This window comes from Chrysemys picta, chromosome 9, assembly GCF_011386835.1.
Source record: "Chrysemys picta bellii isolate R12L10 chromosome 9, ASM1138683v2, whole genome shotgun sequence".
NCBI classification, from domain to species: Eukaryota; Metazoa; Chordata; order Testudines; family Emydidae; genus Chrysemys; species Chrysemys picta.
Genome location: NC_088799.1, coordinates 49,902,866 through 49,923,915, shown reverse-complemented (window position 1 = coordinate 49,923,915; position 21,050 = coordinate 49,902,866). Strand labels below are relative to the sequence as shown.

At 47.7% G+C, this 21,050-nt stretch overlaps 1 protein-coding gene across 7 annotated transcripts in view; it reads left to right on the top strand.

The window, feature by feature from the left end:
* Window positions 1-3,960: 3,960 nt before the first annotated feature.
* Window positions 3,961-21,050, top strand: part of LIPH (lipase H) — a 33,854-nt gene continuing 16,764 nt past the window's right edge. For 2 of the 7 annotated variants that reach the window (XM_065556186.1, XM_024110584.3), the window contains exons 1-3: window positions 3,964-4,246; window positions 16,602-16,969; window positions 18,488-18,596. In XM_065556186.1, coding sequence (XP_065412258.1) covers window positions 4,195-4,246; window positions 16,602-16,969; window positions 18,488-18,596 — 529 coding nt within the window. In that variant the 5' untranslated portion in view covers window positions 3,964-4,194. Of the gene's footprint in view, window positions 4,247-4,989; window positions 5,048-16,601; window positions 16,970-18,487; window positions 18,597-19,500; window positions 19,603-21,050 lie in introns of all 7 variants that reach the window. The other 5 variants (XM_065556184.1, XM_065556182.1, XM_065556185.1 and 2 more) reach the window with 5 other exon arrangements.

The window sequence follows — 21,050 nt, the reverse complement described above, 5'->3', positions numbered from 1 at the left end:
CTTGTTACTGGTTTTCTTACCTCTTTCAGGCATTATCTGCATGTTGCACATATGGAAAATGGTTACCAGATGGCTGTTCTACATCAGCTATTGCCTTGTGATTTTAGATTTGTAGAGATGCCTTTCACTAGTTGAAGTAGTCAGTCCCTTCTGGGTCTGGTACTATTCGATATTTTAATTAATGAGTTGGATAATGGAGTGGAGAGTATGCCTATAAAATATGTGATGACACCCAGCTGGGAAGGATGGCAAGCACTTTGGATGACAGGAATTCAAAGTGACTTTGACAGATTAGAGAACTGGTCTGAAATCGACAAGATGAAATTCAATAAAGGCAAGTCCAAGGTACTTAATTTAGGAAGGAAAAGTCAAATGCACAACTACAAAATGGGAGGTAACTGGCTAGATGGTAGTGCTGCTGCAAAGGATCTGGTGGTTACAGTGGATCAGAGACGGAATATGAGTCAACAATGTGATGCAGTTGCAAAAAAGGCTAATATCAGTCTGAGGTGTGTTAACAGGAGTGTCCTATATAAGACATGGGAGATAATTGTCCCATGCTACTCAGCACTGGAGAGGCCTCAGCTGGAGAACTGTGTTCAAATCTGAGTACCGCAGTTCAGGAAAGATGTGGACAAATTAGAAAGAGTCCAGAGGAGAGCAGCAAAAAGGACACAAGATTTAGAAAACCTGACCTATGAGGAAAGGTTAAAAAACTGGGATGTTTAGTCTTGAGAAACGAAGACTGAGGGGGGACCTGATAACAGTCTTCAAATATGTTAAGAGCTGTTATAAAGTGAACAGTGATCAAATGTTCTCCATGGCCACTGAAGGTAGGACAAGAAGCAATGGGCTTAATCTGCAGCAAGGGAGATTTAGACTCATAGACTCATAGACTTTAAGGTCAGAAGGGACCATTATGATCATCTAGTTTGACATCCCGCATGATGCAGGCCACAAAGCCGTCCCAACCCCTTTACCTTGACTCTGCTGTTGAAGTCCCCAAATCCTGTGGTTTAGAGACTTCAAGTAGCAGAGAATCCTCCAGCTAGCGACCCCTGCCCCATGCTGCGGAGGAAGGCGAAAAACCTCCAGGGACTCTGCCAATCTACCCTGGAGGAAAATTCCTTCCCGACCCCAAATATGGCGATCAGTAGAACCCCGAGCATGTAGGCAAGATTCTCCAGCCAGACCCTCATTGGCCATTGATACTATTTACCAGCGATGGCACGCTGTTCATTTGACTAAAATCATGTTATCCCATTAAACCATTCCCTCCATAAACTTATCTAGCTTAATCTTAAATCCAGACAGGTCCTTCGCCCCCACCGTTTCCCTCGGAAGGCTGTTCCAATATTTCACCCCTCTGACGGTTAGAAATAGATCAGATATTACTAAAAACTTTCTACCTATAAGGATAGTTAAACTCTGGAATGGGCTTCCAAGGGAGGTTGTGGAGTCCCCATCCTTGGAGGTGTTTAAGAACAGGTTGGACAGACACCTGTGAGGATGATCTAGGTTTACTTGATCCTGCCTCAGTGCAGGGACTGGACATGATGACCTTTCGAGGGCCTCTCCAGCCCTACATTTCTATGATTCTATGAAATATTGCCAATGGCTGGAGATGGGATGCTAGATTGGAAGGGCTCTAAATTACTACAGAGAATTCTTTCCCTGGTGTCTGGCTGGTGAGTCTCATTCACATGCTCAGATTCTAAGGCTATGTCTACGCTGCAATTAAAATCCCACAGCTCACACGGCTCAGGCTGTTGGGCTGTAAGATTCTTGGGCTGGTTCTGGCTGGGTCCCAGGAACTGGATCTACAACTGCTGCCATAGACTCTGGTCTGGGGTTTGGTTTCACCACCTCTGGCTGGGTCCCTGTAGGAGACTCAGGAATGGAGTTAGGTGTGGAGGCCTATTTAGCCTGGCCGCGGGTAGGGTGACCAGACAGCAAGTGTGAAAAATTGGGACAGGGGTTGGGGGGTAATAGGAGCCTATATAAGAAAAAGACCCAAAAATTGGGACAGTCCCTATAAAATCGGGACATCTGGTCACCCTAGCTGCGGATGACCATCCCCACCCTTTTTGTTAGCCATACATGGTTGGCTAAATCTTCTCCCAGCAGCATGGGAATGGGATAAGCATCATAGACTGCAAAAGTCCATATTCCTGACCAGCCCTTGTACTGGACAGGCAACTTGGCTGTAGGCAAATTAAAAGAGTTAGCCTTAAAGGGTTGCACCGTCAGTTGGGCCTCTGGGTTGATGAATTTGGGGTCCACCAGGGATTGGTGGATAGCTGACACCTGTGCTTCAGTGTTTCTCCATGCAGTACTCTTCCTGCTGCCCACACTCACAGTTTCCCTTTGCTTTGGGGGTATTTGCGAGGCATCTGGGCCTGAAGGTTCTCGGTGGGACTTCGGGGTAATGAGTTACAGTCAGCTGGTGCTCTTTGGGTAGTTGGCCTTCACATGCCCCAGCTTATTACATTTGAAGCATTGCCCAGACTGATTGTGGGCTGGGGCGAGGTGGGTAGTTGGACTGTGGGGTGGTGGGAGGAGAGGGCATCTGGGGTTTCCCTGGCTGTGTGGAGGGCTCCTCCTTGCAAGGTGGGGCCTTAGGCTGACTCCGATGGTGGGGTGTCATCTCGGGTTGCCCCTTCTGGTATCCCCACCAACTGCTTCTAGCTTTCTTCTTCTCTGCTGCCATCTCCACACATTTGGCTCCGATCTCCCTTGCCTCGATTACAGTTTTGGGCTTCCCATCTAGGATCCACTGAGTTGTGCTCTCAGCAAAACAAAAGCATCTGGGTTTAGCAGAGAGTAGTCCACAATCCATAAAGAAATAAAAGAGATAAACCTAATCACGTCTTCCTAGACATTTCCTGATCTGCTTACATATCTGGGGTTCAAATGAGTAGTTCTAGGTATGATTTGATGGTTTTTCATACCTGGCTTAAAGCTTTTTACAGCATAGTCCCAGCTCTGTCTCCTCTCTCTGGAGAACAACAACAGACAGACAAAGGGAACATTTATTCCCAATTTTAAAATGCTCTAGCCCTCCTATTGGCTCTTTTGGTCAGGTGCCCACTCCCTTCCTTTTACCTATGGGCTTTTTTAACCCTTTACAGGTAAAACAAGTAGAGAACAGCTACTAATAGGGATTTTATAGCTAACTGGCTAGGTGTCCATAAAAGGGAGCTACCTTCCCTTTCATTATCAGAGCTGGGCTGCAGGAATCATAAGAATGTAGGACTGGAAGGGTACCATCTATGCTGAATTCAGATCCACTCGCCAATTTGTCATTGTTTTGAATTCGAATTCTGTCCTCCAAAGTGCTGGCAGCCCCTCCCAGGTTGGTGTCATCTGCCAATTTTATAAGCATATTGTCCACTCTGTTATCAAAGTCATTAATGAAAATATTGACTAGTACCGGACCCAGGACTGACCCCTGCAGACAGGGCTGCCAGATCCATGAGTGTCACATCCCTGCTGCAGGCTGCAGCACAGACTGAATTCTGCAAGTGTCCTCCCTTGCTCAGAATTCTGTGCTTTGGGACTCTCTCCTGGCTCCAAAGTGTGTACGCAGGAGGGTCAGCCACTAGAAGGGACACAGCCTCACAGCAGGGGAGGCTGGTCTCAGGCCACTAAGAGATAGGTGAGGATAGGCATGCTATAGGGAAATGGAGTCAAGGGGATGTCTTCATAGGGGGCTGAAGGATCGTGTGAAGCCAAGGCTGGTCCTGCCAGGTGTGTATCAGACCTGCAGAAACAACTGTACTCTTTGGTGCCTTTTTGGCATTCCTTGCAAAAGGCAAAAAAGAGACCTGCAATAATCTCCCTAATTTCAACACAGCAAACCAAACTGCTATTCAATATGCATTACACAACTGCCATGGCTTGGCTTAGTCATTCCCCAGATCAGAATAAATGAAAAGAAATAACCCTGTAAGATTAGAAACTGCCTCACCCTTTAAAGAAGTACAGGCCTGGATTTGAGAGTTTAAGGACTATTCCTTGTATATTAACTTCCTGCTTGTCACCACACCTACCGACACCACCTGAGTAGGCAGTTTAGTGGTTATATGAAAGCGAGCAAACACATGGTAAAGAAATTGTGGAAGCCCTGAATTGCAGTACTCTTCTCTCTGTTTGAACGAGGATGTTACATGGTGATTGACTTACCTATTCCACATGCTGAAGCTGTATTTCTTCTTCATCTATTTGATGTGCAGGGTGAGGGCAGGTAAGAAATTTAACAGTTGTTTTGATTTTCTCAGCAAATAAAACATACTTTTCAGACGTCATAGTAGCATGAACATATTTAGCCTTTAGATTAGAAATGCTGATATTTAATTGTTTTGGTTTTGGAGTAAAATATACTGGTTAGATGCACAAGATTATTTTCAATATACAGTATACTGAGTATACAGTTCAATATGTAAAAACAGAATGAGTAATTGTATCTTAGTGCCACTTTGTATAAACTTCTTGTGTAAGTACTATACATTAGAAATTACAATTGTTAATTGTGATTATCTTTTTGCAGCAATAATTCATGATAAATAAGAAGGTTTTAAAAGTCTATTAATTTTGTAAGTGTATGATTTGGCGTTTGCTATTACAAACCAGTCAACTTCATTTGACAGTCCTCTCATCCAGCTCAAGAACAAGCCTTTATAACCATAAGCCAACTACTCCCAGGGCCTCTTGTAAACAAACAGCAGAGGGTTGCTAATAGTCTGTAATATTGCACCTCTAAGCCCTGGGAGGAAAAACACCTGTGTTTTGTGTTTTCAAACAAAATCTAAATATTCTTATTAATATCTATGGATATTTCAGCTATCTCAAGGTTTCCCAGGAGTCTCAGAGATCTTGACATCTTTCACATGTTGGGTTTGATAAATACATACTAGCAGTAATAATCTTATACAGCACCTTTCATCACTAGCTCTCTCAAAGAATTTTACTTTATCCCTCTTTTTACAGAAGGGGAAACTGAGGCCCAGGGAGAGCAATGACCTATTCAAGATCAGCAGAAGAGCTGGTAATTGAACCTAGGTCTCCTGACTGCTAGTCTGGTGCCCAACCCACTAGGCTATACTGCCTCTCACTAGCCCACTACTGTATAATATAAAAATACCAACACTAACACGGTATTATGGCCTTAAGGTTTGTGTACACAATTTATTTGTTTACGGCAAGCTGGGGTGTGAATCTGCCCACCATTAGCCTGCTGAAGACTAACTGTCCACATGGACCCTGCTGACAGGCATTAACCATTTGTTAATGTGCTTTGATCTAGTTCCGTTTCAAAGAAAGCTAGATCAACGTACAATAACAAACTGTTAATGTGTGTTGGAAGGGACCGTCCCTGGGGACAGTAAATCCGTGGCAGGCTAGTGTGGGGTAGATACACACGCCAGCTTGTCATGAACCAAATGTTTGTGAACACAAGCCCTTAAGGAAAGATATTTTAAATTCCCTTTAAAAATGCAGATATTTCTTTGTGCACCAGCAGTATTAAAACAAAACTATTGCACCTCTTGGCTGTACGCATGAAAAGAGACACCTGGGGAGGTTTAAAAAACGTAATTACCCTTCTTCAAGAATGTGGGTGTGGACATGTTCAGTATGCAGGTGAGAGCGCTCCTTATCTTTGGTTTTTCTCATTGTATATAAAGTTAAATCCTGATGAACTATGAACTACATTGGAGAAATGGTGTTGAAGTTTCAGAGCCATGTCCAAAGCAAGTAGGTTAAGGGTTCACTGTGCTTGTCAGCATTTAGAGCAAAATAATTGACACTGACTAGTTCTCACATGTCGACATTCCTCAGAAGGTCCTGAAAGTCTCACCAGCCTGTAGCATTAGTCTGATTGTATTAATCATGTTTGCACCATTCTAGTAGTCTCAGTGTGGCTATTACAAGGCTTTTAAAATATTTCCTGTGCTACTTATTAGCAAACATGGATCTGATCTTTAACAGACATCCTCTGCCACAGAGGCTGATGAGTCAGATCTAGATCTGGTGACTGTTGTGCACAACAAAATGCTTGCCTGAGCAAGTCTGAGCACTGGCTACAGGTCAGGTAGGCGCGAATAAAGTTAAGCAATAGGTGTAGTGCTCTGCACTGAGTCGTAGGAACTCTCAGGCCCAGTTCCTGCCTGCTCCCTTACAACTGTGATGATGATGTTTATAAGAAGAAATACAATTGAATGTATTTATTTGTATTGGGGTAGCAGCTAGATACCCCAGGCATGACTGGCGCCCCCTTGTGTTAGGTGCTACACTGAAAAGTGTGCCTTTCCCACCAAAGAACGTACAGTCTAAGGATATGTCTGAATATCCCACGACAGCCTGTGTCGACAGCCTTGGGCTAGCAGGGTTCATGCTAGCGTTCCAACAGTGGCGGTGTAGACAGCACTCTGAAGTTACACCTTGGGCTGGAGCTCGGGCTCTGAGGCCTAGGGAAGGGGTGGTCTTCAGAGCCTGACCCACCACCTGAGCTACACCTTCAAACCACTCTCTACACAGCATTTTTAGAGCGCTAGCATGATCCCCTGCAGCCCAAGTCTGCCAACCTGGGCTGGGAGGCTCAATGCTGTGGCTGGGCAGCCGTACCCTAAGGCACCAGACTTGCAAAGTTGCACACACATACGTTCTTTAACACAGGCGCAAGTCTTTGTACACTCAGCATCTGAGTAAGTAATGCGTATCTTCCTTGGTAAATGATTCTGAGATTTATAGAAGAAAGGCACCATAGAAAAGCTATTAATTAATTATTATTTAATTAAACGGGGTAAAAAAGACAAGATGGAGCAGAAAGTGGGCGTGTCTGAGAGAAGATGGTTTAAGGCCAATACTCATCCTGGTAATGAGGCACTTAGCTATGCATTCCCCTCTAGGCCATACTCCAACTATAGGCAGACATAACTTGGTAGCTGTATAGCAGCATTCTCCTTAGAAGCCAGATCCAAAGCCCACTGAGGGCAATGACTTCAATAGGTGTTAGACCAGGGCCTGTGATCGACTGAGGCCTTGGCTACACTTGCGAGTTACAGCGCTGTAAAGCCGCTCCCAGCGCTGTAATTCACTCCCCGTCCACACTGGCAAGGCATTTGCAGCGCTGTATCTCCGTGGTTGCAGCGCTGCATGTACTCCACCTCTCTGAGAGGAATAGAGAGTATTGCGCTCCCACTGCAGCGCCAGTGTGGCTGCCCAATGCGCTGTGAATGGCCTCCAGAATTATTCGGCAGTATCCCACAATGCCTGTTCTAGCCACTCTGGTCATCAGTTCAAACTCTACTGCCCTGGCCTCAGGTAACCAACCATGTGACCTACCCTTTACATTCCCCGGGAATTTTAAAAATCCCCTTCCTGTTTGCTCAACCCGGCGTGGCGTGGAGTGCAGTGCTATCAGCGAATCTTTCCAGGTGACCATGCCTCCACGCGCCAAGCGAGCCCCAGTATGGAGCAATGGCGAGTTGCTAGACCTCATCAGTGTTTGGGGGGAGGAAGCTGTACAGTCCCAGCTGCGCTCCAGCCGTAGGAATTACGATACCTTCGGGAAGGTATCAAAGGACATGATGGAAAGGGGCCATGACCGGGACGCCCTGCAGTGCAGGATTAAAGTGAAGGAGCTGCGGCGTGCCTACCGCAAAGCCCGCGATGCAAACGGCCACTTGGATGCTCCCCCCGCGACCTGCCGATTCTACAAAGAGCTGGATGCGATACTTGGGGTTAACCCCACCTCCACTCCGAGCACCACCATGGACACTTCAGAGCCGGTGGGGGGGGGGGAGGAGAGGAGGAGGAGGAAAACGGGAGTGATGGTGGTGGGCCGGATGGAGACACCCCAGAATCCCTGGAGCCATGCAGCCAGGAGCTCCTCTCGAGCCCAGAGGAAGACAGCCAGTCGCAGCGGCCGGTACTTGGTGGAGGACAAACAGAAGAGCCGGTTCCTGGTAAGCGTTTTCTTTTTTTTCGGGAAGGAATTTTTTCGGTGCGGGCTCTTTGGGAGAGGAGGGTTAGGCATGCATGCCTAGATGCGGAATAGTGCATTGATGTGGTTTATCACATCGCGGTAATCGGCCTCGGTAATCTCCTTGAATGTCTCATCCAGAATGTGTGCAATGCGCTTGCGCAGGTTTATCGGGAGAGCCACCGTGGTCCTTGTCCCAGCCAGGCTAACGTGTCCGCGCCACTGTGCCGCGAGGGGCGGGGGGACCATTGCTGCACACAGGCAAGCTGCATATGGGCCAGGGTGGAAGCCGCATTGCAGTAGAAGACCCTCCCTTGCTTCCCAGGTCACCCTCAGCAGCGAGATATCGTCCAGGATGAACTCCTGTGGAAAATGTTGGGACAGTATTCAGTGTAGGTGCCCCCTGAAGCTGTTGGCTCTCCCCAAGGCACAGAAACCCAGAGGACAGTGCAGCCCTGAAACAATCAGTCCCCCTTACTCACCATTTTGAGGCTCCCGTGGGATATGTGTGCTCTGTTTCGGATGGGAAAACTATGCTATTGTGTAGACCCTGTGTGTTTTCTACTCCTTAAGTGCGGGGGGAATCATTACTTTGTCTGGTATAAACAATGCTGCCTCTGTTAAATGTTGCATTTTGCCTATACAGCTGCATCAACCTTGAGTCCTCAGCTGTCCCTCTTATCGCCTGCTCAGAGACTGCAAAGACTCAGGAAGAGACCGTGAAAAAGCAAAGAAGACATGCTGCAAGAAGTGATGTGGCAATCTAGTAAAGAGAATGAGAAAGCACAGAACTGGAGGGAGAGAGAAAGCAGGATCCGCCAGGAAAATGCAGCGCACCGGCGGCAAAGCACCGCGCACCGGCAGCAAAGCACTGATCGGCTCATAAGCATCCTGGAGCTCGTAGCCATGCAGAGAGCTCGTAGCCATGCAGAAAGAGGAGCAGTACCGCAAACGCAAACGCCCCCCGCCCCCCTACAGCCCTTGTCCTAAAACTCTTTCCGTTGTGCCCCACTGTCACCTCCAACCCACTTTCCCCAAATTCCATGTTCTTCACGCCACCCGCTGCCTCCAACACCGTATCTTCACCACCCAGCCCTGAAAACCACAACCTTACCCTCTGCACTCAACCCCCATCACCATGCAGTATAGCTATCCTGAAGTGCAGCACTCACTGCACAGCACACCAGACAGGACATACGCGAATCTGTGATTGTACCGTTCCCCACTCCACCCCCTTGTTTCTTTTCAATAAATATTTTTTTTTCTTTTCAATAAATGGATTTTTTGGCTTTGAAAACATTCTTTATTATTGCATAAAGTAAAAGACTCCTTAGCCCAGGAAATAAACAGGCACTACAAGTTTGCTTGTCTGCTTAGCAAACACTGATTCCTAAAGATTGGAACTACTGCACTTCACTCCCTTGCAGGGCACCAGATATCACTGCTGGTTTTCAGCCTCAAATTGCTCCCTCAAGGCATCCCTAATCCTTGCAGCCCCATGCTGGGCCCCTATAATAGCCTTGCTCTGGCTGTGCAAATTCAGTCTCCAGGTGTTGAACCTCAGAGGTCCATGCCTGAGTGAAGCTTTCACCCTTCCCTTCACAAATATCATGGAGGGCACAGCACGCGGATATAACTGTGGGGCTGCTGTTTTCGGCCAAGTCCAGCTTCTCATACAGAGATCGCCAGTGGGCCTTTAAACGGCCAAAGGCACACTCCACAGTCATTCAGCACCAGCTCAGCCTGTAGTTGAACCGTTCCTTGCTGCTGTCAAGGCTCCCTGTGTAGGGTTTCATGAGCCACGGCATTAACGGGTAAGCGGGATCTCCAAGGATCATAATGGGCATTTCAACTTCCCCTACCGTGATCTTCCGCTCTGGGGAAAAAGTCCCGGCCTGCATCTTCCTGAACAGTCAAGTGTTCCGAAAGATGCGTGCATCTTGCATCTTTCCGGGCCAGCCTGTGTTAATGTCAATGAAACACCCACGGTGATCCACAAGTGCCTGGAGAACCATAGAGAAATAACCCTTCCGATTAACGTACTCGGATCCTAGGTGGGGTGGTGCCAGAATAGGAATGTGCGTCCCATCTATCGCCCCTCCACAGTTAGGGAACCCCATTTGTGCAAAGCCATCCACTATTTCCTGCACGTTACCCAGAGTCATGGTTCTTCTGAGTAGGATGCGATTAATGGCCTTGCAAACTTGCATCAACACGATTCCAATGGTCGACTTTCCCACTCCAAACTGGTTTGCGACTGACCAGTAGCTGTCTGGAGTTGCCAGCTTCCAGATTGCACTAGCCACCCGCTTCTCCACTGGCAGGGCAGCTCTCAATCTCGTGTCCTTGCGCCGCAGGGTGGGGGCAAGTTCCTCACACAGTCCCATGAAAGTGGCTTTTTTCATCCGAAAGTTCTGCAGCCACTGCTCGTCATCCCAGACTTCCATGACGATGTAATCCCACCACTCGGTGCTTGTTTCCCAAGCCCAAAAGTGGCGTTCCACGGTGCTGAGCATGTCCGTGAATGCCACAAGCAATTTCGTGTCGTATGTGTTACGCGGCTCGATAGCATCGTCGGACTCCTCACTCTCACTGTCACTTTGGATCTTAAGGAATAGTTCGACAGCCAAACGTGACATGCTGGCGAGATAAGTCAGCATACGCCTCAGCAGTTCGGGCTCCATTTCCCGCAGACAGATCGCACTGCACAGAAACTGTTGAAAGATGGCGCCAAAGGTGGATGGAAACAAAGGGATTTCTGAGATGCGAAGTGATGCATCACGGGGCATTGGGACAGGACCCAGAATGCCCCGCACCTACGCCCCCTTCCCATAACCCACGGCGCCAGAATGGGAAAAGGTGCTCTGTGGGATAGCTGCCCATAATGCACCGCTCCCAATAGCTCTGCAATTGCTGCAAATGTGGCCACGACAGTGCGCTGGGCAGCTGTCAGTGTGGACAGACTGCAGCGCTCTCCCTACTCAGCTCCATGAAGTCAGGTTTAACTCACAGCGCTGTACATCTGCAACTGTAGCCAAGGCCTGAGTTCACAGCTGTGGGGTTCTCCCACTTAAGGGGATGTTCAGTCACTGAGTTTCCTTATAAAAGTCTTGTTTATACATGATGGTCTCACACCCTATCCTGCAGTGATCAGCTTGTCCTGGGTCTGAAAAGTCCTTGTGGGTGGGGGAGGCTTGTCAGCTGTTTCCTTCCTTGGCCAGTCTTCAAGAGTACAGCTGCTTCTGAGGCACAGCCACTTTCTTCCTGGTTACCACCCCTTCCTGTGACAAGCTCTCTTTTGAAGCTTGCTCCCCCCAACTGGAACAAGCTTTGCTTGCAGGTGTGCCTGTTTGGTACTGGTTGAGCCCAGAGGAGCTCGTTAGTCTTCTGCTGATTGGGATGGAGGCATGCTCCATCACACACCCCACCCATCAAGATGGAAAAGGGCTTCTGGTTCAGAATGTCCACCTCTTCAAATTCCCTTGAAAAAAATTCAGCATTGGCGTGGTCTTTCTCTGCATGCTGTTGTACTCTGAACCTGTACGGTTGGAGTGTGAGCTACCACTGCATTATACGGGGGTTCCAGTCCTAGCTGGTAGTACCTGAAAGACTCTATGGCTCACTTAATTGCCAGTGCCTCTTTTTCAATAATGGAATAGGCCCTCTTCCTGGGGAACAATTTTCTACTTAAATCCAAAACTGTGTGCTCCTAGCCTGCGAAGTCCTTGAAAGCACAGCATCCAGGCTCCACCCGAGCCTCCACATGGAGTATAAAGCGACAAAGAGTCCTGTGGCACCTTATAGACTAACAGACTATATTGGAGCATAAGCTTTCATGGGTGAATACCCACTTTGTCAGACGAAGTGGGTATTCACCCACGAAAGCGTATGCTCCAATACGTCTGTTAGTCTATAAGGTGCCACAGGACTCTTTGTCACTTTCTACAGATCCAGACTAACATGGCTACCCCTCTGATACTTGACACATGGAGTATAAATTCTCAGGAAAAGTTGGGATTAAAAGGGATGGGTGCCTGACAAAGGCATGTCTTCAAGGTATTAAAAACCTTCTCGCAGTCCGTATCCCATCAGATCATCCAGGGGTTAGCACCCTCTATAAAGTCTGTTACGGGAGCCACAATCTAAGTGAACTTAAGGGTAAATCTCTGCTAATATCTGGCAAGGCCCAGGAAGTGCCTCGGGTGCTTTTTTGTCTTGGGGACTGGGCATGTTTTTAAAGCCTGCACTTTATCGATTACTGGCTTCACAAGTCCATCCCCTATGTGGTATCCTAGAAAGGTCACCTCCATGATTGCTAATATACTTCACTATAGGAAGCTGGTCTCACAGCCTAACCCGACGGTCTTAATACTGCCTTCATATGTAGTAGGGGCTCTTCCCCATGGAGCTATAGATAATGATATAATCCATGTAGGCTGTGGCATATTGATAGTGGGCTGAGAACTTTATTCACAAGCTGCTGAAAGTTTGTCACAGTCCTATACAGTTCAAATGGCATGGTCTTGAAATGACAAGTGTCCAGAGGGGGTCGAAAAGGTGGTAAGGGGGATAAAGGGATTTGTCAATATTCCTTCATGAGCTTGATTGTACTAAGTTATCCCACAGGTCCCAGCTTCTCCAGTGGTTTATCTCTCATGACATTGGATAAGCATGGAATTTCAAAATGCAGTTAACTTTACAGAAAACAATGCAAAAACTAATCAAACTGTTGGGTTGGGGGACCAGAATTATGGTGCTCCTCTACTCACTTTTGGACTATTCAACTACCCCCTATCACACTGTCTAAAGTGGCTCATGACTGTGAGTGACAACCACAGGGCAGACTGGCAAAAAAATGAAACAAAAAAATAAACAAATTGGTGGTGTGTTGTATCATTAGATTTCACCAAGCCTGTAACAAATGTGAATTCCTGGATCACTGTAACAATCTCTCCATGGAGTCACAGACAGTCCCCTTAGCTTCTTCAGGCTATCTTGTGACCCAGACAAACTGGACTTAGTGATAAATGGTCACTTACACCAAAAATCACCACATTCAGGTTGAGACCATTCATGAGACCAGTCACTTACTCCAAATCAGTTGGTACAATCCTACACCGAAGAGAACGCCTGTAGCTAATCCGGTAATAAACTATCTAAAGGTTTATTAACTAGGAAAAAGAAGTAAGTCAGTTATTTACAGGTTAAATCAAACAAACACACACACACCAATGAGTTACCACCTAAATCCTAGGAGTGACAGAGCTGTAGTGACCTGTCAATTCAAAGTGTCTTTCAGGGCAGACCCAGGAGGCAGACCCTGGGGATCTCTGGCTTCAGTTTAGCATCTCTGGCCCTTCAGAGTTTAAATAGCCCAAAAGACACAGTTTCTTCTTGTCAGGGATTTTTATTCCCTTCCCCCAGAGTTTAATGCGGGGTCGGGGGTGGGGGGAATCAACAAAGTCTTTTGCCCTCTGATTGCCACAATGGTTTGTCTGGTGTCTATGGCTCTTCTTTTGCTAGGCAGGAGATAACACCAGTGGCAAACTAGTATTTCATACTTGGGAATGCTTCTCTCCTGACAGGCAGTTTACAGTAACAGCAAACATTTAAATATATCTTATAACATGGGGTATAGGTATTATAAGTGAGATTAATGTGTGCAGCAACTTACAAGCATTTCATAGAGTCTAAACACTAACTACATTCTTATAAGACTAATACTTATTTTAAGCAAAACTAACATACGTCTGGTCTCCAGCCAAAAGGTTGTCAGTTCTTAGCTAATGCCTGCAGCTTGGGAAAGAGTCAGATGCCAGCATCACTCTCCCATTTTTAAGATAGTCTGGGAAGAAGTACAGGCAATGTCCCACATTTTCTGCAGTAAAGGTGAGGGTTCTCCCTAGCTTATTGTCCAGGTGTTGTTTCCAGGTAGTGTTTCACTAGCTGGGTTTTTCCAGATATTGAGGAGAACACATGAGTGAAGTTCTCAGTTCCTTGGGAGAGTTGTGGTCTCTGACCAGGAGAGAGTCCCACACCTACTACCACAGGTATCGACCCCTGGCAGATATGAACTTGAGGGCTTAATTCGGGTCTCACAGGGAAAGGAGTCATCAGCAAAGCTTCCCAAGTTTTCCAGAGCTTGAGAAGACTCACATGGTAGATTCTGATCTCTTTTCTTTTGCCTGGTAACCAGATTTCATAACTGACCAGTCTTACTTGTCTAGCTACCTCAAAAGGATCCTGCCAACAGGCCATTAATTTAGACTTAGCTGACAGTAACAATAATAGGACTCAGTGTCCCAGCTGGAAAGTACTCAGCCATGCCCCTCAGTTATAACCTTGTTCTTCTCTCTGTTGTGCCTTCTGTAGATTTTCACTAGCAAATAAACCCAGCTGCTTAAGATGTTCCCTTAGGTGAATAATATACTGAGTCACATTGACGGTATTTGCGTCCTGTTCCTCCCAGCCTTCATGTAGCAAATCTAAGATACCTTGAGGCGCATGGTCATACACTAGTTCAGAGGAGGAGAATCCCATAGAGGCCTGTGGGACCTCCCTTATGGGGAATAAGAGTAGTGGAAGCAACTGGTCCCAATGCTTGAGTCAGATTTGATGAAGCGCTTTCGCATTTCTTTTAGAGTTTTGTTAAATCTCTCTACGAGACCATCTGTCTGTGAATGGTACATAGAAGTTCTCAAGGATTTGCTCTTCAAAAGAGAGCACAGCTCTTGCATAGTCTGCGAGGTGCAGCTGCTCCCTGGGTTGGTTAATATCTCATGAGGGCACGCCACACATGAAACAAGTTTCATAAGTTCTGGTGCAATCGCGGTTGCCTTTGTTGTGTGAAGGGGAAGAGCCTCCAGATACCAGGTCACACGGTCAACGACTATCAAGATGTACTGGTACCTGGAGGCACTCTTCTCTAGGGACCTGACTAGATCCATTCCTATTTTCTCAAAGGGTGTCTCCATCAGTGGCAAAGGAACTAGGGGAGCCTTTGGGGTACTGCTGCCGATGGACAGTTGGCAGGCTGGCAGGAGGAGAAGTATTTCCTCACTTCCTTATGGAGGCCAAGATAGAAGTTGGCCATTACCCATGACAGACTCTTCTCCCACCCCCAATGCCCAGCACAAGGGATGTCATGTGTGAGTTGCATCACTGGCTGGCGGTATTTGTGTGGCATTGATAGTTGTGTCCTCGTCTCCCCAGACTGTTGGTCTTTCTCAATGCCATACAGGTGCTCTTTCTTGAGCACAAAATGGGGGTAATGCTCCAGGTACCAAGGTTCCGTCACTTCTCCATTTACAGAGGTCAGTTGCTTGTGGGAGCAGCTCTATGTGGGGTCATCCCTCTGTGCCTGAACAAAGTTTCCTACCTGCAGTAGGAGCCCTAGGTCCAGGGTGGATATCTTCCCCTTCTCCAATTCTGACCTTGGTTGGGTTGCTCTCGAGGTCTCCTCTCCCAGATCTGCTGGGCCCTCAAGTCCTGCTAGGCCCACGTCTTCTGTGCGAAGGGATCGGTCCCAGTCCATAATCCTCTGGCTGGTCAGCTCATTCATGACTTGCTGAAAAAAAGGCCAATCTCGTCCCACTATTATTGAGTAGGCCTGTTGTCCAGCCAGAGCCACAGGTATGGTTTCTGTGTGCGAGCCCACAGTCAGTTGTAACCACTGGCTGGGGTAGGCTTTTCCGTCATCATGCATGCACTGTGTGCAGATTGTCTCTCTTGGGATGCCATCTTCCCCAGCCAGGGAGGCAGGAACTACTGACTGGCTGCACCCAAAGCCTAGGAGTCCCTTGTACCCAGACCGGCATTGTCAATCTGTTGGGAGCTTTCTTACGGGTACGCATCTCCATGGTCCAGCCCTGGACGCATTCACACTTCACAGGGGGCATTCTTCCCTTAGATGTCCCTGCTGTCCACAGGAGTAGCGGGTCACTGGGCTGGCTTCGGAGGCATCTTTCTTTGTCAGAGGTAGATTTGGTTCTGGGGTGATGCAAGATCCTCCACCTTAGGAATCTGTTTCAGCCAACTGGGGTATAGGATGCACATTCAGGTGAGGCCCCACCCTAACCACACCTCATTGTGCTCTTGGGCCTCTCCATGACAAGCAGGTGGCCCGGCCTTCCTGGGCCTAACAGTGGCCTCTTGTGAGCTGCAGTAAGAGGCTTAGTGTCTGTGTCCCATGCCTGCCTTTGGTCAGTCCTATGGGCCGTTCAGAACATATAAGAATATAAGAACGACCATAAAGGGTCAGACCAATGGTCCATCTGGCCCAGTATCCTGTCTTCTGACAGTGGCCAATGCCAGGGGCTTCTGTATGAACAGAGCAGGTATATACATAGAGCTAAAGAAAGTGGAAAGATGATGGCCAGAAGTCTGAGAGAGCTGTGATGCTGGCTCCAGGCCAAGGCTCTCATCCTAATGCTGCAGCTAAAACTGAGTTCCCATGATGGCCCCAGTAGTACAAATGATGGGCGGGGGGAAGAGGGAAATGAGTGACCCGAAGGGATGGAACTGGCGATGGGGTCTTGCTTGGGCTGATGGGGAAAAAGGCAGAGAAGTTTATTATCTCTAATCTGACTAATAATGACCTGCCATCTCCTGTTTTCAGGTACAGAAGAAGGATGTCTTGCATTTACAGGTCTCAGTATAAGCAGTGCTTTGACTGGCACAGACTTGAAAGTGAAACTAATGCTCTACACAAGACAAAACCAGAACTGTGCTGAAACACTCAGATCAACTGGTTCCAGGTATCTGAACGTGACCAAGAAAACTATCCTCATTGTGCATGGGTACAGACCCACAGGTTCTCCCCCCATCTGGATACAAAAAGCAGTACATCTCTTGCTCTCTGTGGAAGACATCAACATAATCATTGTAGATTGGAATCGCGGGGCTACGACTCTGCTCTATCACAGGGCTTCTAGCAACACTAAGAAAGTTGCTGAATTCTTGAAGACATTTATAGACAAAATGTTGGTAAGTTACATGTTTATAATAATTGTGACGGTGTTAATGGAGTAAAAGAAGTATTTACAGCAGAATCTTAGGGAAAGCAAATTGTTCTTTAAAGAGATGCATTAATTACTGTAAACTCAAATATATGTAGTGCCAAAATCTTTACTTTGGCTTTGCATGTTAACATTTTACAGCTTCATTCAGTTTAAACTTTTTTTTAAAAGCCTCTAATCTGAGGCACATACATTTCAAGTGCCCCGGAAATCAGATTTGCAGGTGCACATTTGAACACACAAACTAGGCAGCTGGATGTCTAACAAGAAGCTGGCATGTACCAGTTGGAGTTTGGAGGCACCTCCACACTGTTCCCTAAACTCGAATTCCCAAAAGTTAGGTGCCTAAAGTTGGACAATTAAAAGTAAAGATTTGGTCGCAGCCACTTCAAAAATGTGTCCCTGAGACTATACTTGAGTTCAATTCACATCCAGGGATTAATGGTTTTAAATGTGAAGCTACCAACTTGAATGGCAGAGGAAATATGAATAAGATGATTGTAAGGACCGTATAACACTGAATTACATGCGCTTTACATGTGAATTACATGTGGTCTCTCCACGTAAAGAGGAGTGCTGAATGTTCTGTGCAGATCGGGATGAGAAGGTGTTCCACTAAGCTACACTCCCCCTGCAAATAGAAGATAGCCTCGTCTTGGTAACTATGACACTGGTGACTCATTCAAACTTATGCACACCCAACAGGCTCCCTGTCCTCTCATTACCCACATAATGATTATCACCTTCTGAACTCGGAGCAATCTTTTTCTGATGAAACATCAGGGTCCCAACAGATAAAGTGAAAAAAAGTGAATGAAAATATTATGTTACTTTATTTAAGGTGTTAAATGTTATTTTACATTCTTATTTTGACCAAATATTATACGATTGTTTCAGTCTTATTGATTTCACTTGGCTAACTGGTGACTGGGAACACTGGTGTGATTGAAGAACATGTGTCAGAAGTGTACAGGGCAGGACATTTTTATGGCGGACCAGACTAACGTGAGCACCTGTGACATATTGCACAGATTAGTTAACAGTTGCAGGAGGCCGTGGGCTGCAGCAACTTGCATTAGGATCTTTGAATTAGCAAATACATTTCTGAAACCACATGCTGGCAATTGGGGTTTATTATTAATTATTGGTATTGCCATAGCAGCCACACGCACTAGACACTATTCCAGGCATAATCGCTGTCCCAGGGAAACACAGTCATGGCCTGGAAATGTTTAGCTATCAGATTCACATCACCAAAGGGTGTTGAGCATGAAAGGGGGCTCGTTTCAGTGGAATTTGCATTGGGTATTATGTCTCAAAAGACACCTCCATTTGTGTTGGGACAAGAGAAGTACTGGGAGGTAAAATTACGATGGGCTATTTACGTTCTCCCTGGAACCAGCTGGATAGCCTTTTCCTCCTCTTGATCTTTCTTATGTGCTTAACATTTCTGTAACCTATCATCATGGACATTTTTAAATTGCAGGCCGATGGAGCATCGCTTGACTCTGTTTATATGATAGGAATTAGTCTTGGAGCGCATATCTCTGGGTTTGTGGGACAGATGTATAATGGCAAACTTGGGAGAATAACAGGTAAGCCCCTTTCTCAATCCCTGCTCCTGTTTTGGGCATATCACTTCAGCTCTCTGCCTCAGTTTACCCAAACACTGAATAATACTTTCTGTAGTGAGCTCCCAGGAGTGCTGTGTAGGTCAGTTAGTTAGTGAGTGAGTGCCAGTCCTGTGTTCTGAATGCATGGAGCACTACATCACTGTTAGACCTTATGCAACAATGTCAGGCGCAAGAACCCTAAACGGAGACGCAGAGTAATTTCTGCTAACTAGCCCTCATGGTGAGCCCTGTCCAGGGCCGGTTCCAGGCACCAGCTAAGGAAGCAGGTGCTTGGGGTGGCCAATACAAAGGGGCGGCACTCCGTCCACTATTGGGGCGGCACGGCTGGGTCTTCGGCGGCGGGTCCCTCAGTCCCTCTCTTCCTCTTTGAGTTGCCGCCAAAGTGCCACTGAAGAGGAAGAGAGGGAGTGAAGGGCCCGCTGCTGAACTGCCGCCAAAGAATGGAGTGGCGTGATAGAGCTGCCACCGAAGTGCTGCCGATTGGCCTTTTTTTTTTTTTTCCCCACCACTTGGGACGGCAGAAAACCTGGAGCCAGCCCTGGCCCTGTCAGCCACATGCCAGGAACATAAGCTGCCTTGGGGCCTCTCTGAGGAAGAAGGAACTCTGAGTAGGGACAGCGAGGTCTTTAGGAGGAGCCCTAGGAACCTATGCTAAGGAAGAGGCTCAGACTGAGGCTAATATTTTGTACTTCACTAGGAGGGAAGGAAAACTCTGTAACAGTGTGCATGTTCTCAGATGCTAACCCAGTGTGTTAAGTGTGCTGTATCCAGCGTGGGGTGGAGACCATCCATTCACAAGGATATAGAGAATCATTTAAATAGCACCACATTACAATCATGCCATAATAATGATTTTGCATTTCAGGTCTTGACCCAGCAGGCCCCTTATTTAATGGGAAACCCCCTGAGGAAAGGTTAGATCCTACAGATGCCCAGTTTGTTGATGTTATTCATTCTGATATTGATGGTAATATTTCATTTCTTCCTTCTCTGTGTTTCATTACATGGAAATCCAGGAACTAACTTGGATTGCAGGAGTGAGAAGGCTACTGTGAGGCAATGCATAGGCTCCTCTCTCATTGGCTGGAGCTCTGTGCCTGTACGGGGCAGTGATCTAACTCAGATCACAGGGTTACGCCCAGGCTGGGGGGCGGTCCCATTCTGCATAGCTCAGAAAATGGGTCACTATTCACCCCACAGCTATTTCTGCTGCGTTACTGGTTTAACAGGACATATCTCAACAGCCAAACCCAGAGGACTGTGACTGGTGCCACATGGGCACAGCCCATAGCAAAGGGTGGCGCTGAGCTGCACAGCCCCCGAGGGTACACTGGAAGTTGCCAGGTCTGCACAAGGTACATGTGTGCTTCTATAGACCTCCATGGGATACAGCTTGCTTTGCTGGCCAGGGGAGAGGCATTATGGCCCCTGGAGAGGGAGGGCAGAGCGGTCCGTGTGTTTCACTAAGTGCAAGGATTTCAGCTGTAAGCTGGCAAAGGGAGAGCACCCTCGTGTGCAGTAGCACCTCGGAGTCAGCTCTTCCAGGTGGGTCACAGGTCACTAAGGAAATGGAGCTAGGAATTAAAATAGCAAAAGCCAATCACACCAACCAGGGCCGGCTCTGGCTTTTTTGCCGCCCAAGGCAAAAAAGGCCCCCGCCCCAGCATGGTAGGGGAGGGTGCCGAGCCCGGCCGGAGCGCCGGGGGGCGGGCGGCGAGCCTGCTGCTGCTCCGCTGGCGGCCGGAGCCCCAGGAGGAGGGCGGAGAGCCTGGCCGGGGCTCCGCTCTCCCCAGTGGCCAGAGCGCCGGGAGGAGGGCGGCGAGCCCACTGTGGCTCCACTCTCCCCGGCGGCTGGAGCCGGAGCACCGCGCCGCGCCGCCCCCTCCAGGTGCCACCCCAAGCACAAGCTTGGTGGGCTGGTGCCTGGAGCTGGCCCTGGACACCAACTTGAAAAGCCTAACCTTTTCATTCCCTTCAACATAGTGTTAATAACATAAAAATCCATGGCTGCTTGTAACCTGCCCTGTGGTCCTCAGCTGGGAGGCATTACACAGCTTTGCATTATTCTGCCTGCCTTTATTATTCTCCTTGGGCCAGGAATACTTTCACCAGGTGAATCTGTATCCTTGGCATCATCCTGGACTCTGAACCTTTCTTCCCTCACTGTCGCCAATCAACCCATCACCATTTGGTAATTTCCCCCCCTCAGTTCCTCCTCACCCATACATTTGACTTCTGTGACCTAGACCAGTGCTTCTCAAAGCCGGTCCGCCGCTTGTTCAGGGAAAGCCCCTGGTGGTCCGGGCTGGTTTGTTTACCTGCCATGTCCGCAGGTTCGGCCGATTGCGGCTCCCACTGGCCACGGTTCGCCGTCTCAGGCCAATGGGGGCTGCGGGAAGTGGCGCGGGCTGAGGG